This window comes from Lissotriton helveticus, chromosome 5_1 (genome assembly GCF_964261635.1).
Source record: "Lissotriton helveticus chromosome 5_1, aLisHel1.1, whole genome shotgun sequence".
NCBI lineage: Eukaryota > Metazoa > Chordata > Amphibia > Caudata > Salamandridae > Lissotriton > Lissotriton helveticus.
The window spans coordinates 1,020,176,711-1,020,194,828 of record NC_136065.1 but is presented as its reverse complement, the minus strand read 5'-3'; the positions used below and the strand labels follow the sequence as shown (position 1 = coordinate 1,020,194,828).

The 18,118-nt window shown below is 42.6% G+C and overlaps 1 protein-coding gene across 1 annotated transcript in view; it reads left to right on the top strand.

The window, feature by feature from the left end:
* ABCC2 (ATP binding cassette subfamily C member 2) overlaps positions 1 to 18,118 on the top strand; it is a 678,688-nt gene that overhangs the window by 481,229 nt on the left and 179,341 nt on the right. The window contains exons 16-17 of the mRNA XM_078643538.1: positions 10,572 to 10,748; positions 11,775 to 11,942. Of these exons, the coding sequence (XP_078499664.1) occupies positions 10,572 to 10,748; positions 11,775 to 11,942 (345 nt within the window). The remainder of the gene's footprint in view (positions 1 to 10,571; positions 10,749 to 11,774; positions 11,943 to 18,118) is intronic.

Genomic DNA, 18,118 nt, shown 5'->3' with positions numbered 1-18,118 from the left:
CCTGTTTGAAACCTCTAAGGCTCTAACATCTGATATCTTTCTGAAAGATACTAAACATAATAAAACAGTTAATTTCAAAGATAAAGATTTAATATGTAAAATTTCAATAGTTCCCAGACCACCCAAATACCTCGGCACTTTGATCACATCCCAAACTGAATTATATCTTGAAACCGGCAGTTTTGAAAGTCTTATACTCCTCATAAGGCTCCTCACAAGGTTATCCTGACCCACTGAAATGCCATTAATAGGAACATGACCAGCCACAATCGCTGATTAACATTAATTGTCCTATAAATCAATCCCTTTGCAAACAACTCAGATAGGTAATTGACTACTTCTACGTTATCCACTGAAACAGGATCTAAACCCCTCTCCACACACCAGCAAATCCATTTTTGCCATGCCAATCTATACACTGTACATGTTCCAGGTGCTCACGAGTCCTTGATAAGATTTGATGCTCCTTGTGAAAGTCCTGGCACCTCTCAAACTCGCCTGAAATTTTCCATGCCATCATCTTCAATTGACCCTCTAGAACCAAGTTGTGTAGTTCCTCTGCTGGACCCCTCAAGATCTCTAGAAACACTTGCAACAAAATCGGATAATCCACCAACATTTCCAACAATATTGGGTACCACATCTGAGATGTTCATAGAGGTGTTAACCATCACCACCATCTCCTTGCACCTGCGAACCATAATAGCTACCCGAGTTATCATTGAAAATGGGGGAAAAGCATACATTTTCAGGCCCCTCCAGTCCTGTCTGAAAGCATCTACCCTCGCAAACTCTGTATCTGGACGCCAACTGTAAAACACTTCCAACTCTGTATTTAATCTGTCCGCAAACAAATCCACCAGAAAAGGTCCCTAAATATCCATCATTTTCATGAATATCAATCTCTCCAGGTTCCAATTTCTTGAATCCCTGAGATTCCTTGAGAACAAATCTGCCTCCACATTGCTCAAACCTGGAATATGTTCCGCCTGTACTACAAAGTTCTGTCCCAACAATACTCCCAAAACAGCTTAGTCAAATCTGGCCGATCTTTTGATTTCGGTCCCCCTAACTTGTTCAGATACCCTACAGCAGACATTTTGTCCATCTGCAGAAGGATCGAACACCTCGCCTTGTCCTTTGTAAAACTCTTTATCGCAAAAAAGCCAGCCAGAAGTTCCAAACAATTTATGTGCCAATTAGTTTCCTCTTCTGACCAAAAACCTCTTGTAGAAGTTGAACCACAAGTTGCTCCCCATCCTATCAAACTAACATCTGACTCTATGATCACATCTGGTAGAGTTCCAAAATTAGCTCTCCCATTCCATGCCTATATATTTCTTAACCACCAGCCAAGTTCCTCCTTGGACTCCTCTGAGAGCACAATCTTCTCTGAGTATCTCAAGCCCTGTCTCGGAGGTTTGGCTTTTAATCTCTGAGGAGCACGTTAATTTGAAGGTCCTGGAAAAATAGCTTGAATTGTAGAGAACCACAAGCCTATCGCTTTCGCTAACATTCTAGAGATATCCTTTCCATATGTAAAATATTACTTATTTCTTTCCTTATACGTTTCAACTTGTCCTTTGGCAGCTTCAGTTGCCCCTGAACTGTGTCTATCATAAAACCTAAGAACTGAGTCATTTGACTCAGAACTAAACACGATTTCTGTCTGTTCACCAGCAATGATACTGCCATAAGAGTATGTTCTAACCTTTGACCTTTCCTGATCAATCAAAAGAATGTTGTCCAAATAAATATTCAGAAGTACACCTCGTTCTCTCAGATATGCTGCTACTGGGCAAAGAACTGGGCAAAGAACCCAGGTGAAACACCAAGATGCTGAGGATAGACCGAAAGGCAGACCCACAAACTTCCACATTTTTCCACCCCACTTGAACCAAAGATATTTTTGATGGGGTTCCCAAATTGGGATTTTCAAGTATGCGTCCTTTAAAACTAATCTTGTTATCCAAATCCCCTGATTGCAAAACATCCCTGAATAAATTTAAACCGACCATCTTGAAATGGTGATGTTCCACCCAATCGTTCAAACTCTTCAGATTTATCACCGGTCTCATACCTTTGTATTTTTTCTGTACTAAAAATATATTGCTCACAAAGCCCTTTTGAGCAGTCTTCCCCCCTACAATAGCTCCTTTCTCTTCCAGTTCTCTCACTTGTCCACCAATTATTTGTTTCCAAGTTCCATTTTGAACCTTATTACTTCTGGAATTCGAACCTGAATGGGTTCTCCAACAAAATCTATGTAATATCCTTTCACCTTTTCCAACACCAAAGGATCTCCTGTTACCCATGACCAATTGTTAAAAAACTAAGCAAGTCTGCCTCCTAGTATTTTGTTTGGGGGATATCCATATGGTCTTGACTTACCTGATCCACAAGTATGTCACTCTCCACGTATTTCTCTTCCTCTAGCCCTTTGTTTAAGTGAATAAAACCCTTGTCTGATAAGAGGTTTGGTATAGACTAGGTCTAAATCCTCACAAACACCATGTTCTTGAAATACCTTGACCTCAGCCGGAGAATTGACCCCTCATTCACCCGGCCCATCTAAAAACTTGCCTTTCAAAAACCTTTTTAATTTCTCTTTGAGACTTTTGAAGAGAACTGAATTCACCTGCGTACATTGACATTTCCTTAATAAAGGCCTACTTAAACAATAAGCCATTCGCAGCTAGCCCTTCATCATTGTTGGCTAGCTCAGCCAACTTAGGGTCTATTTTTAATGAGATGCTTTTCCTACGTTCTACTGATATCGCGGTATTTGCGTTCCCTAAGCGGCAAAGCGCTCACTGTATCCATTCTCTCAGTTCCTCCACATTAACTGATCTCATTTCCACATAAGCCTCCTCGATCATATCAAATATTTTAGGTAATGTAAAGGCTGCCTTGGCACATCTGCAGACCTTTATCTAATCCCTTTCTGCGATCCCGTCCTCCCTTACCAATGAACGCTAGAATTTGGCATCTAAATCAGGTGTTTGCATTACTTTATTCGCCAAATTTGGTCTCAGGCATTCTGAGGGGTCAATTAATATCCCATCCTGCTGCTCTTCTAAGGTTTTTCTAAGAACTTTCTGCCTTTTAAATCGCATTCCTCGCTTCCTTATCTGTGTTAAAGCCTGTCGAGCAACGGATCTCAACCTCAACACTACCCGAGGAGTCATCGCATTGCACAACTGAATAGTAACTAAACTCTATAGATGTGGCTCTGTGCAACTGTCAAGCATTTGCAACAGTTGTTTTTCAACACACCTAAGCCCAATCTGTCAAAGCGTAGTAAATCAATGGTCAAATTAGAGGTATCCCAAACCTCTAAAATGGCTGTCCGTTCACGAAGATGTACGTGAAAAGACGTGCCAAACCTAGTCCTCCCTTTGTGTCATTGTCTATTTCTCCAAAATGGAGATCTCCCCACTGATCGGCTGGATCTCGATTATGGAGAATCTTCTTAAGGCTTTTGCCAGCTGAACAAAAAGAAGCCAGTAGCGTTTTGCCTCGGGCAGCAAGGGTGTGCTTTAAACGTTTCTGCGATTGTGTAGGCAAATTTAATAAGAGGTGCTGCTGGGCCGCACAGCGAGGCAATTTCAGATGCGCGGTCGCAGTGAGTGTACACACGGTTGCTGAGAAAGGCACCACGTGGCCAAGCTGCCACCCAGAGAGATACCAGGCGGGCGTTGAAGAGCTCCGTACTGTCGTTTGAACAATGGTCTCGAGCTACCGAGCCCAACCGTCACCTCACAGTAATAGTTTAATTTCTTATTAAAATCCTATGACTATCGTGAAAGCTTTCGCAAAAGGCTACAACTTGCTTTGTGTTGTATACGCATTTTCAAAAACTCAGCAACATTCCTACTATTCAGAAACTATTAATCATCATTAGAGATACGCTTCATTTAAAAACTAAAAATATTCATATATTTGTCTAAACTAAAACATATCATAATATTATTGCTATTCACATACATGCAGAACTATCAGAATAATTATCAAACAAAACATTCACAAACAGGTATAAGTGTTATACTTATCTTCTCAGTGTCAGCCAAAAAAAAGAAGGAAGAGATCAGAGTGTTCTGGCCATTTATTAGGTTGCATTTTTTAGTTATTCTGTGTTCTGAGTTCTTTTAAGAGGCTGCTGAGTGGTAGCAATTAAAGAAAGATTGCAATAATTATAGCCTCCTGTCTTAATATAAAATGCAGTTAGTGACTAGGCTCTTGTGTCTCCACCTGACTCCTTCACACCAATCTCCTTTTCAGGACTCAGCTATATAGTGCATTTGCTGTCAGTTCAAGACATGTTGGTTACACTCAGTGGGCTTACTGCCCGCCCAGAGCTTATCATTGTTTTGCTTCAGTGCCACTCTCATTTCCGGTTTGTCAAGGCATGAATGTGTCATGTCCTCTCCTTGTGTCCAGCCCCTCCCCTAGAGCATAGACCAAGTACTTGTGTCCTTTCACTGCTCTTGTTTTTGGATCTATTTTCGTTTGTGTTTCAGCACTTCATATGAGTCCTTGTGTTTACCCTTGTAGGAAAGTGCCTGTTTTAACATGGTTATCCCCTACTTTTTTCCTGATGCATGATGTGATTTTGAATGTAAGTGCACTGAGTCCCTGCTAACCAGGGTCCCAGTGCCAGATCTCTTTCCAAAAACTGCACCACGATTGGCACAACTTCAGCATCCCCTGTAAGTCCCGAGTTAATGGTACCCCTGGTACCTAAGCCATGGGCACTGAAGAGGGTCCTCTAGGGCTGCAGCACAGATTGTGCCACCCTAGGGAACCCTCATCAAGACCATTCAAACTGTCATTGCAGGTTGCGTGTCATGGTGCAGAGAAAACTGAAAAGTCGAGATAGCACACCACCCTGTGTGCCATGCCCACATACACTGCATGAGGTATAGGTAAGTCACCCCTACTACGGGCCATACAGCCCATGTGTGGACATATCTGCAAGTGCACAAGTAAGCCATAGAGACTACATGGGCTGGATACTTGTCATTGCGAGGTCCCTCGCTCCATGATGGGTTCACTGTACCCTAAGATGTTTGATACCAAACATCTCATCTTAATAAAGCCTCACTGATGCCAGTGTTATATTTATTAGTAAATGCACACAGGAGACTCTTTAGAGGGTCCCCTAAAAACCTACCAACCAATGATGTGTTCTCTGACTAGTCTTAGCCAGCCTGCTACCACCCGACATGTTTCTGACCTCATGGGGTGAGAACCAGCACTCTCAGAGGCCAGGAACGAAGCCTGCTATGGGCAGAGGGGTTTCATACCTCCTCTAGGCAGGGAAGTTTCAAAGGCGATGCAGCCTTTGAAACGTAACTCCGGCATCTCCAGATAGTGACGGATGCTAACCCCCCTTTTCTGCTCCTCTCTTGGTGGGAGGACATGCGAAAAAATTAGTTAGATTAGGTGTGCCTACGGTCACCCAGCACCACAGGAAGTGGTCACTTAGTGGGTGTAGACACCCTAAAGGTATGTAGCCCATGACCCACTACCTGTCGCTCCCTTTAATGCCCCTAAATTTAGTATTTAGGTGGCATTTTGTATCCTGAACTTAGATTTGACGTACCTAAGAAGAGCAATGGACAAAGATGAGCTGCTGACCCAAGAACCGAAGACGTGCTGCAGAAAATTTGTGCAAAACCCTGCCGGCTGCTTCCAGGCCTCAACAATCGTGGTGTGGTGTCTCGTCCTGCAACATTCAGCCTTCGAGCAATTGCAGAGAACCTCCTTTATATTAGAGGAGCTACTCCTCTGCAGCCTGCAGGCACCGAACAGAGATGTCTGATTTATCGCTGCTCTCCGGCGACTCCAAAACAGAACCCAAGCTGGAACAGATTCATCAGCTTCAGAGGGTCAGATCTGCCCCCCCCCCCCCACCAAGTGAGAGCACACCAGGACCTACCGGAGCCATGCCAGACCCCCTACACTGAAAACCAAGAAGAAGGAGTCCAATCTGGACTCCACTTACCCAGGAGACAGACACCCGTTAAGGGACTTCTAGATCCCTGAACCCACTCCGTGAGTGGCCCAGCTGTCCTTGGAATGTCCCTGCAACCTGCCTGCCCCTGACCAGGAGGACCATCAAGACACGACAATTGGCTGCCCTATCTGCATCTGCTCTGCACCCAGCCTGCCTAGCTTGGGTAACAACAAACCAGCTGTGCTACTTTGGTCCTGAGGCCCTTGCGACCTGCTCCTTTGAGTAGGACCCCCGGACTTAAATTACAGTTCCTCTGTGCAGAGTGTTTTCAGGTGGCCCCCTTCTTCGTGGCGTGCTTACTACCCACGACCTCAGCACCCTGCTCCCGGCCGAATCCAGGACGCTCCTTATCCTCCGCTGCTGGAACATTAGACCTGACCTTGCTACTTACCTAAATCCAGAAGGTGAACCTTGAGAACCCACTGTGATTTTATATGCTTTTTCCTATCTTCTCCCATTGACTTCTATTGTGTTTAATTGCACACAACACTGATTTATTTTGCGAACTTTGAAAAATCATGACTTAAAAAGTACTTACCTTAGAACAAAGTTCTTGGTCTGAAGAATTATATAAATATTGATCATATTTTTACAAATTGGTCTCAGACTTATTCTTGAGTGTATATTGCCTCTGTGAGTACAAGAAATGCTTATCACTACCCTCTGATGAACCTAACTGCTCGCTCACACTACCACACAAGGGGTCTTATATACAAGCCCCTTGCGCTGCTGGTACGTCACTTTTTCCCATATTAAAAGTGATGCAGTGACGTATTAGTAGCACAAGGGGCTTGTAAATAAGCCTCAAGAGCGTTAGTATTATCTACTTTTGCCTCTGTATACTAGTAAGGAATCCACCAGTGGCGGCTCCTCCATAGGGGTGTTTGGGTGTTGCCCCACTGCTTTTTCTGCAGTGCAAGAAACAGAAACATAAAATGGTAAAAACTACCATTTTATGTTTCTGCTTCTCGCACTGCGAGAAAGCAGAAGTATCTCGAGTGCCTGATTGTGGGAAGGTGGGTGGGCTGCCTGGAGCCGACCAAACAGTCAGTACCCACAACAGTGGGTAAGCCACTCCCCCGATGCCCATGAGCATGACCGACCACTCTCCCTTTTTCCTACATGTAGAAAATGGCGCGGCTGGGGCGCTCTCCTGCTACGCCTCACCAGCATTGTGATTGGCTGGCTCCCATGTTAAGTCGTATCCGCCGGCATTCTGACTTACGGGCTCCGAGTTTACCGGCAGTAACTGTTAAATGCGTCTATGCTCCCGGGCATTTTTACTTCCTGTAACGGTTGGTGGGTTGTCCCCTTTGAATTCTCAGGTAAGCTGTCAGCACAGGCTATGTAGAGCCGCAAGTAGTCATTTATTTTTCTTTAGGGAACAGTCAAGCTGTTACGCGGCTGGTTATTGAAGGACGTTATTATGTTTTGCAGCATTTCAAGCACGTTATTATTGAGACACAGTCGATTGAAGTACCTTACATTGGATGGTTTGCTAAAGAACAGGAAACCCACGGGCCGTGATTATAGCGGACTCTCTGCAGCAATTTTTGTGCAATACGCAGTCACTCCTGTTCGATTTTACAGGCCAACTGCCAGTATCTGTGAGTTCTGCAGGGATTATTAGAGCCGCTAGTACCTGTCAGCTTTTTCAGGGATTAGTCAAGCCGTCAGCCGGCTGGTTGTTTACAGACATTATCATGTTTTGCAGTTTATCGAGTTTGTTATTATTGAAGAGCAGATCATTGAAGAACTTTCATATTGGTGCAGTTTAGTTTTTAAACACCGATTCCATGCATGTAGGTTGTTTAGAATTCATCTACGGTGGGCACCAGACAGAGTGTACATCATTACGAAATGTGAGTCATGGTTCAAAGTTTTGATATTCTTTTGGGTTAGTTGGTAGTTGGATGCTGTCACAAATCACACCTATTGATGAAGGTTTTCTTAACAAAACGTTTTTTTCTCTAAATTATTTGGTATTTGCAGACACCATTATGTAACATCTCAGTACGTGGTCATGTTGTTATAATTGACAAAGTACATTGAGAATTGTTTCCTCCTTGTATCCATGGCAGAGATGCGTGCAAGCTTTGAGCACCAGCTGTGCTCCTTATCATTTTGATTCATCTAGTTTATAATCTATTCATTATCCCTCAAAGTTTTAGCTCGGGTCATGTCCCACTAACTAAGTACACCTTTGTTTGCCTCAAAATGCTAATCACTCCTCTGTAGCATTAATAAGAGGCTCTGGTTATAAAATGTGATAATAATGTGTGGTCTTGTTAAAATGTGTTTAAAGTGCAGTACATTATAAAATTACAAGGCAAAACACAAGGGGCCCGATGTAGGTAGCCCTTTACCGATCGGAATTGGCCGAAAATACCGATTTTCGGCCGTTTCCGATCGGTAAAGGGCTATCGAGATGTAGGGGCACATTTTCGGTAATTTTACCGAATCGTTATCATTTCCGAATCGGTAAAGTTACCCAATCGGTAATATTTACCGATTCGGTAATGATGACGATTCGGTAGAACTACCGAAAATGCAATGTAGGTAGCCAATGTTCCATCAGCACATGGCCTACAGAATCGGTATTTTACCATGGAATACAAATCCATGGTAAAAATCCGATTCCTGTGTACATGCACATCTGTGCATGTACACATGTGCCATGTGACAGACAGACGTGCCCTTAGGGCATGTCTGTGTGCCACATTGCACACATGCCCGTTTTGGGGGTGCTAGAGGGTGTCAAAGTGACACCCCCTGCACCCTTGTGAATTCTTTAATTACCGATTCGGTAAATACCGAATCGGTAATGCCTAATCATTCCTATGGGCTTCAAAGCCCATAGGAATGAATGGGCATTACCGATTCGGTATTTACCGAATCGGTAATTAAAGAATTGTTAAGGATTCGGTAACGAATCCAGATGTTGGGACCTACATCCCATTTACCGATTTTTGAATACCGATTCGGTAGGATTCGGTATTTCAAAATCGGTAAATGGGATTTACCTACATCGGGCCCAAGGTGATTTAATGCACTTAAAACAGTGATGCTGGCATTGTCTAATAACTTTTTCTATAATTGCTCACATATTTTCTATATATTGTGTGTCAAAGGATAGAGTAACATATAACCGTGTTAATACAAACTCTTAATAGAGGGAAATAACTTAAGGATTCGTTTTACAGGATATCTATAAATAAAGAAATATGTGAGGTACCCAGCATTATTATTTATTTCAGTGTTTAATGAAGACCTGTGGTTATATTGATAAGCAGCAACCTACATTATATTATCATACAAAATCTCTATATTGATGCAATTGCTACACTTTCCCAATTGCTTTATTAACATTCTTGCTTTCTGAAATATCCTTGAAGATGCACCATTTGGCCGCCCTTTTTTCAAAATTGTCGACAACAGCGCACTGCACCCAACTTTTACGGCTCACCACTTTCAAATGTCACCAGCCGCCTCTGGAATCCACTGAACTCTCTGCTCAGTGTACTTCGTTTTAGTGCACTATATAGAGAGCCAGCTTCCTACATCACCTTTGCCCCAGTCAATTACATCGGAACCCTCGGCTGTCCACTCCCTGTTTAATGCACTCTCCCCCACCCACCCTTGTTAATGTTGTATCTGTGCACCCTGCAATTATTTGCAGTTTTTATTTTTTATATAGTGCAAGTTCGACCCGATAACTAAAACTATAACTTGTCACCTCTGTGCCCTCTCTACACAAACTCCTCCCCCTCCATGAGAAATCTTCCCAAATGTCTGTTTTTATCCTCACTCTCTCACTTTTACCGCATTTTTTGTATGTACAATAAGAACAGCTGCTTTAAGCTTCATATAGGTCGTAACGCTCCAGAAAAACGTAAACAAAAGTTAGCGATCGTTTCAACGGTTTGCATTAATAAGGAAAGGATATTGCTTGTAAGTGATATGCTCCAACTAACCACGGCGGGACTGGAAACCGAAACCGGCCTGGCAAACTGCTTCCTTGCTTCTTTGTTAAACAAGTATTATGCTTGCAGTGCCTAATACTATAAGAAATGTAAGAATTATTTTCCCCATATAGCTCTCCCCCCCTCTCCCAACCATTAGTCATTGATATTGTGTCCCAGGTATCTACTGTTAACAGTTACTTGATTCTGATAATGTAAACTGTCAAGACATCACCACGTGCATCCATCGAAATACGCTTTAGTCTGGCTATATTTGTGAGCAGTAGATTTATTTTTGCCATTCATCAGAATAATATCGACCCTTTAAAAAGCCGAAAATTGACATGACAGACACAATGGAAGAGGTCACTTGAACCTTCCTTTTACTCTTTTCTATGTCAGTGTTTGCATTGAAGCTACTCATCGTTGGAATTATTACGTTTGACATCCATGTCCCCATGTGTCCTATTTTGTTTAACTGAAATGTGAACACCTGACTATTGTGCTGTTGGTTAGTTCCATCCTTGACCTGACTGGAATTCCTTTATATTCTGTTACATAGTAACCTGAAAGGCATTATCCCATTCTAGGGCTCTATCGCATATGTCCCTCAGCAAGCCTGGATCCAGAATGCTACTCTTCAGGATAATATTCTGTTTGGGTCGCCGCTGGAGGAGGACCGCTTCCAGCGGGCTCTTGAGGCGTGCGCTCTTCTCCCGGACCTGGAGCTGCTTCCTGGAGGTGACATGACTGAGATTGGCGAGAAGGTAGGCCTTGCAACAGTATGAGTGGTAGGAGGCAGCTGTGCGGAAACAGTGTGTTTGTTTGCAACAATTCGCTCTAGAGAGAGTTTACTCCCAAGTCTCTTTGGAAAGAGTAAGGATAGTGCTGAGTATAGAGTACTGGTATTTGCAATCTGCATTTGATTGCACACTTATAGCAACCGCTTTCCTCTCTGTCAATCATCAGCCCATATTACTGCTGAAATGTAGGAAATAATTGGAGATCTGCCAATATTGCCCCTTGTTTTAAATGAGAAAGCTCAGTCTGGGCCTGTATATGTGTTCACCATCCATTTTCTTTGAATTATGCAATAACTGTGCAAAAGGCAATTTGTCCGGAATACAGTCTTACTTACATATGTACACCTTAGCCTAAATGTAAAAGTCCTGTGATTTGTCATGTATATATTTTTATCTAGTGTTTTTGGTTGACTGACAGCCCTTCAGTCAATCTCCAGCAAGGCCCTTTATGTACTGGCTTCCTATGCATCCTTCAAGGCCTTAAAGGTTTTGCTGTCCACTCTCTCAAATGTCATTGAAGTAAAAGAGCATAATTGGTCAGTTCATTGCATTACACGGGTCCCACCTGCTCCCAAACAATAGACTTCCAATACAAACTGAGTTCAGCACTGTTTTTACCAACTTTTCTAAGCTGCTTCTTGGCTCTTGGGATCTAGAATTGGCAAATTGATGTTAAACATTGAAGGCTGCTTTTTCCCTTCTCAGTGGTCACCAGCAGGATGCTCGAGTATTTACCTTACAACCGGCAATCGTTGTGGTGGCCGAATGAACGGTTGCTTGATGTTGTTCTGTAATATTTCCTTTATGATCAGCATCAAAGGTTTGAGTTCATGTGTCTTCTTATCTGTATTGATCCTTACAATAGACTTTATGAATGACAGCAAATGAGTGGTTGACTCCATGTATTACACATGCCTTGTCTTAGCCAGTGAGCTGTGAAAACAGCCATTTCATTTGTTGTAAACAAACCCGAGCTCCTGTGTTTTCCAGGGGATAAACCTGAGTGGCGGCCAGAAGCAGCGAGTCAGTTTGGCCCGAGCTGTCTACAGCGATGCTGACATTTTCATTCTGGATGACCCATTGTCCGCTGTTGATGCTCACGTTGGGAAGCATATTTTTGAGAAGGTGCTGGGCCCGAACGGCCTGCTAAAGCACAAGGTAAGCATGAGGACAGGACTGCTTTCAACTCTGGGGCCAGGTTTCATTCTCAGTGATCTTGTTCTAAGAATCTGTACAGTTTCTTATGTTCCATTCTATTCCATCATCTATATATCTATTCCCCAGGCCCAGACTAATGCTAAGCAGATGTTTATAGTAGAACAATCCGAATCAACTAAACTTGCTGTCAGTCCAAGCCAGACAAACTAACCAAGCAGGCAGGTTTTCAGCCTCCTCATGGTTTTATAGAAGAAACAATGGTTTGGGGTGGCCTAAGAAGGTCCTATATAATAAGGTCTTATTATGTTATTGAATCAATCTAGGGAGCAAGGTTTTTGGTAGGGTAACATATAGAAGAATATTTTATTTCATATTCTCATGCAGACAAATGTTTCAGGTGCTCACATTTGTGACATGGTGCATAGTGTGACCTGGGTGAAAAAAATAATAAAGTAAAATTATACACAGAAATGTCACAAAAACAAGGTGTGGTCCACGAAATTATACACAATGAAGTGGGGGGGGGGGGGGGGGGGGGGGGAGAATTTCCTTGGTTTGGTTGACGGCGTTTCGATCTAGACGGTTTTAGATCATCATCAGGACATGGTGAGCTTTCCTGAAATTAGTCAGATGACAGAATTAATTTACATCTGGGTGAGTTGATCATAAGGGTTCTCAGGCGGTAGATTAGTATCAAGTTTCCTCAATGGATGACATTTTAATCTTGGTCTTGCATTGTCGGGTTTCTTGTCTGTAAGCCAAAGTCAAGGTTGCTGTGATCCTACTTAAAGCAAGACAGCGGTGGCAATTTTCATTCGTAATATTTTGATCAATTATTTGTACGTCGTCCCGGCGGGAGTAGATCACCGCGGTCCGCGGTTGAATTTAGTCTGCCTGCAGCTTGGTCGTTTGCTTCTGGTCCTCACTGTTGAAACAGCAGCAAGGATTTCAAAAAACGAACTCGATGAAATAGCCAAACTGGAAGCAGAAATAAGTAACAACCAGACGATAACAGACTCTAAAGCTTTATTGGAAAAAGTAGACAAAGAGATCCAAGAATTTAGAGATTACACCATCACACAGAAATCCAATCAGTTCGAAAAAGACAAAAAAAACTTTTCTCTTGATTACGTTTATCCTTTTTTACAAGCGGATTTTTATACCAAATCGGACTCTAGACGTTTTCTACTGGATAATCGGGGAAGATCACGCAATAAGTTAATTACATTCTCAGACACATCCTCTTCTGGTGGAGACAGTGATAATAGCAGCAATAGACCAAATAGAAATCGGACATGGAATCAAAACCAACAACAACAACCCCAGGCACAACCATCAAACTCTTTTTTAGGGAGAGGCCAAACAAGATCAAGAGCAAGAGTAAGGTATGCACAGCCATGGGAAATGACAACTCGCCGCCAACAAAAACTAGCGGTATCCCCCATCTTCAATTTATCCAAAAGAGTTCTAACTAAGGATGAGGAAAGTGTCTTGGCCAAAGGACTTTCATTCGTGCCATCTAAGAGAAACGATTTTGTAAAAATGAAGACCGAATTCATAGAGTTCTGCCGCAAACTGCGCCTGACTATGTTTTTTTTTTTTTCTGAGAATCCATCTCCCATACCATCTGAAGTCACAGGACTTCGAAAAAATCTACTTTCTGCCCCCGGGAAATAAAATACCCAAAGAAATTATCATTTTTGAGAAAACCATACTCTCTGCCATCTCTGAGATGGAGAAGCAAAAGAAGTTTGTTAAATTTAACATCTCAAAGGAACAAACCAACGCCTTAACAACTTTGTGAAATGACACTACCTTTACCATCAAACAAGTGGATAAAGGCGGATCAATCATTGTTTGGGATACCACTGATTACACCGCCAAAGTCATGAGGCAACTCGATGACCCCCTATGTTATCGCAAGATAGGAAAGGACCCGACAGCAGAATTACAAAACATACTATTCCCCATGCTAAAAGAAGGCTTCGAACAAGGTTTCCTGGGACCTAAATAACTTGAGTACCTACAAAACAAACACCCTAAGGTACCTTTATTTTATATTCAGCCTAAATTCCACAAAGATCAAACTAAGCCACCTGGAAGACCAATTGTAGCAGGGTGCGACTCTTTCCTTGAGCCAATAGCCAAGTACGTCGATTGTTTTTTTAAACAATTCATGGATCATGTATCATCGTATCTACAAGATACGACAGACTTCATCAATAAACTGGAAACGGTTCATTTTAATAAAGGAAAAGATCTGTTGGTCACATTAGACGTGACAACCCTTTATACCCAAATACCCCAGGATGAAGTAGTGGCAGTGCTCGCACATTTCTTGGATTTAAGACCTAGGCCAGTCCAAGTGCCCACACAATTTCTAGTTGATTTAGCATCTTTTGCCCTTAAAAAAAACTATTTTCGTTTTGGAAATGAATTCTACCTCCAAGTCAAAGGAGTGGCAATGGGGTGTCCTTCGCCCCGGAGCTGGCGGTGTTATTTATGTCCTTGTATGAAGAAACATAACCCCTTTGCAGAACACGTCGCAACGTGGCTACGTTTTATAGACGACGTGTTTATGATTTGGACAGGCGGGGAAGAAAAGCTCTTTCAGTTCTTTCATTGGCTGAACGCAAGAACATTGGACATACAGTTCAGCATATCACACTCCGAGAATAAAATAGCATTCCTGGATGTGTAGGTATTCCCGATTGAAGGCAAATTGGCTACATCATTATTCATTAAACCAACAGATCGCAATAAAGCTTTGCTTTTCTCCAGTAACCACCCTAGGAGTCTCAAAGAAAATTTGCCTTATGGGCAATTTTTACGTGTCCGTAGAAATTGTTCATCAAATGAGGACTTTAAGTTCCACGCAGAGAATCTGGCATCCAAATTATGCGACCGTGGTTATCCAAGGAAGTTAGTCCGTAATTCGATGAAACGGGCCCGGTGGACACCAAAGAGAATGTCCACTTGAGCGTAAAAATAAATCTAAGTTAAAACGCCAAGTGTGCTTTACCACCTATTGCCCTAATGCCAATAAACTAAAAAAGATCATTGTACAAAATTGGCATCTGGTAAAAAAAAATCAAAAAGGAAAATAGTATAGCCAATTATGTGGTAAGAGCAGCAACAAAAAGAGAGGCACAACCGACATTAAGACAAATGATGGGTTTGACCCCCATAAATGCGCATGTGCTTGTGTTGTGACTTGACGATTGAAGGGACACTATTCCAACATAATGGTATCTTGTGGAAACACGACACATTCAGTAACTGCAAGTCCAAATTTGTGGTTTATGGAGTATCATGTCAGTGTGGATTCCTATACATAGGAAAGACCAATCGGGAAATCCGCAACAGAATTGCACAACATAAATCAAGAATAAAGAACAAAGTTGAATATGCGTCACTTGTAAATCACTGGCACCGTTTCCAGCATCAAAAAAATGATCTATAATGGACTGTTATATCAAAAGTCGAAAAAGACCCACGCGGCGGCGATTGGGATCTCAAACTATCTAAAAGAGAAGCGCACCTCATTGTGAAGTTTGACACGGCCGTGACAGGGCTCAATGAGTTGTCTGAAATCTATAAACTGTAAATAACTTGTCCCTCCCTTCTGCAATTCATAACTTAATTTTTAACTTTTTCCCCCTAAATATGTTACCCTGCTGGTTTCATTTGTTTTCCACTCACTTCTATTTATTACTTTATCTTCTATTTTTGTCCCAGATTAAACACTTGGCGCCCCAGAGCCCAGGCCGTTTTTGTGAATCTCTTCTGACTACCCTGTGCTGTTATATCAGAACCCGGCCTTCCTATTTAAATTAGAGCCCTTCCGAGATGCAGCAAAATTTGTACTGCGCAGGCGCGAGAGATCGGCGCTACTCAGAACCCGGCCTTCCTATTTAAATTAGAGCCTTCCGAGACGCAGCTAAACTTGTACTGCGCATGCGCGAGAGATCAGCGCTACTCAGAACGCTGACGAATTCCACACGGCGCTCGATAAGCTAAGGATTCCGGTGAGTTTTACTTCTGATCGGTGCCCCCTTTTTGCAATGTTCCCCTGCTACTGCCATGTATTAGTCGCCAATTCTTCCGCATTTTTCTATTTCAGCGGGGCGATTCATTTTCAATCAAGTCGGGCTAGTGAGATTTTGATTTAAGTCAACCGCAGCAGCCCGCGGCCCCGGGACCTGCGGGTAAGACGCTTATGCACTGTTAAAATTCCCTGAGCACTTTTCTCTACCCATAAACGATCTGTCAGTAATGTTGCACCTTGCCCTCCAGGTCCCCCGGCAGCCATCTACATATTCCCTGCCATCAAGGACACGACACTCCTTTGGAGAGGTAATCTACGCAAGCTATTTGTCATGATTCATAAAATGAGTCGCCTTTTAGGTCACACTATTGATTAATTTCCTTTATATTATTTTTTCTTTTCCTCTTTCTCTTTTCTTGACTATCTAAATGACTGCAGGTCTCTTCTGCCAGAAATGTGTTCCCCTGGATCCACTAATTGTGGTAAGCTGGGTGATTTGAGGTGTTGTAGTGCTCTTTAGTGTCCTTTTTTACAAAATTGTGTTACATAGGTTTCTTTCCCCTTTCTTTCAGAGTTGCTTGGCCCTGAGGAGAATCCCCAAGAGTGTGGGGGATTCGAAACGCGTAGGCTTCTTCTTGGTCTGCTATTTTTATTCTGGTGTTTAACTGTGTGACACTAGGATTTACAACTACACATTTTTTTCTGTTAAAGCCTTAAAACAATTGATCTAATAGAATTGTAAGATGTGTACTGTTTCTTCAAAAACCTACCTTTGATTTTTTGCTGAGTACATAGCAGATCTATTACTTCCCACACTGGTTCATTGAAATCTCCAGGTTGTGTGAAGTATTTTGTATGAATGTCAGTGGGATGACTGTGATATGCTTGATTAGTGACTGTATGATTGTTTGATCGAGATTTTATCTTATTTCGTGTCCGTCTTTCATTATTGCTACCAATTTATTATTGACATGATGTACTAAGGTTTATTCAATGTATTATGCAGTAAAATTTGGTGAATAAATAGTTATTAAATAGCTTTTCCCAATCTTGAATAGAATTCTTTTTTTGGATGACACTTAGATATACGAGTTATAGTATCAGTATTGGCGTCTCTCTCTTGTTGTATTAAGTATCTAGAAATGGCACGAAAGGGGTATCCCTGTGCCGCTGGAAAGGAATCCACACCAAAGCGTGGGAGTCCATGTGTAATGTCCTGAACCCTGTAGCTCTTGTGGGGTCCAGGATTCTTGGGCGCTTTGGCATGTTAGAGCGTGGCACGAGGGGGGCTGTCGCTGGTAACCCTAACAAGTGAATTCTCAAGATTACTTTGTAACTAGGACTAGGGCTCTGCAGTTGGAGAGTGGTGAATTAAGGAACCTGAACATCAATCTTGGAAAAGAGTAAAAGACATGGGAGGAGACGGCGGGTAAGCACCACAGAGTTGAAAAGAACACATACACCTCATCATGGAAAACAGTCCATAAAAGCAAGGGTCATCACATAGGATTTTGAAGTAAAACTGCCTGAACAGCTTCTATTTAGTGAGATGTCTTCTATGCATGAAACTTTACATGCAAACTGCATGTGTGCTGCATCGGGTTTTCATACACCTAGGCAGTCGTATGAAGTGTGGCATTGTAATTGGGGAGTCTAAACATTAGAGGTTAAAAGTATAACTGAAGGCGAAATATATTTTATAGTAGATGGAGCAGTTGAATGTTATTTAGTGATGTTGTCATGGTCAGCTCCGCTATACGCCTGGCCGAACGCGGGGAACCACCAGAACGGCCGACGAGGGGACTACGAATCCCGTGAGCCTGTGCACCGCGCATGCGCAAACAGCATGTGCATCACGCATGCGCGAACAGCGGTGGCGCATAAAGACAGAAGCGGCGCCGGGCGACAGCATCGGATATTAACGAAGCCGAGGGAAGACGCCGGGAAGGTAAGGGAAGCGTTCCCTGTTCTGTGTTCTACCATTAACCAAGAGAACCCGTTGTTTAGCCTAGAAGCCCATCGCATTGCAGCCTGGTAATCCTTGACCCTGGAGTTCGTTTTGGGACATTGCTTTCTTTCACGGACTTAATTGCACTGGTTCCAAACAGACCTCGTCAGTTACACACTG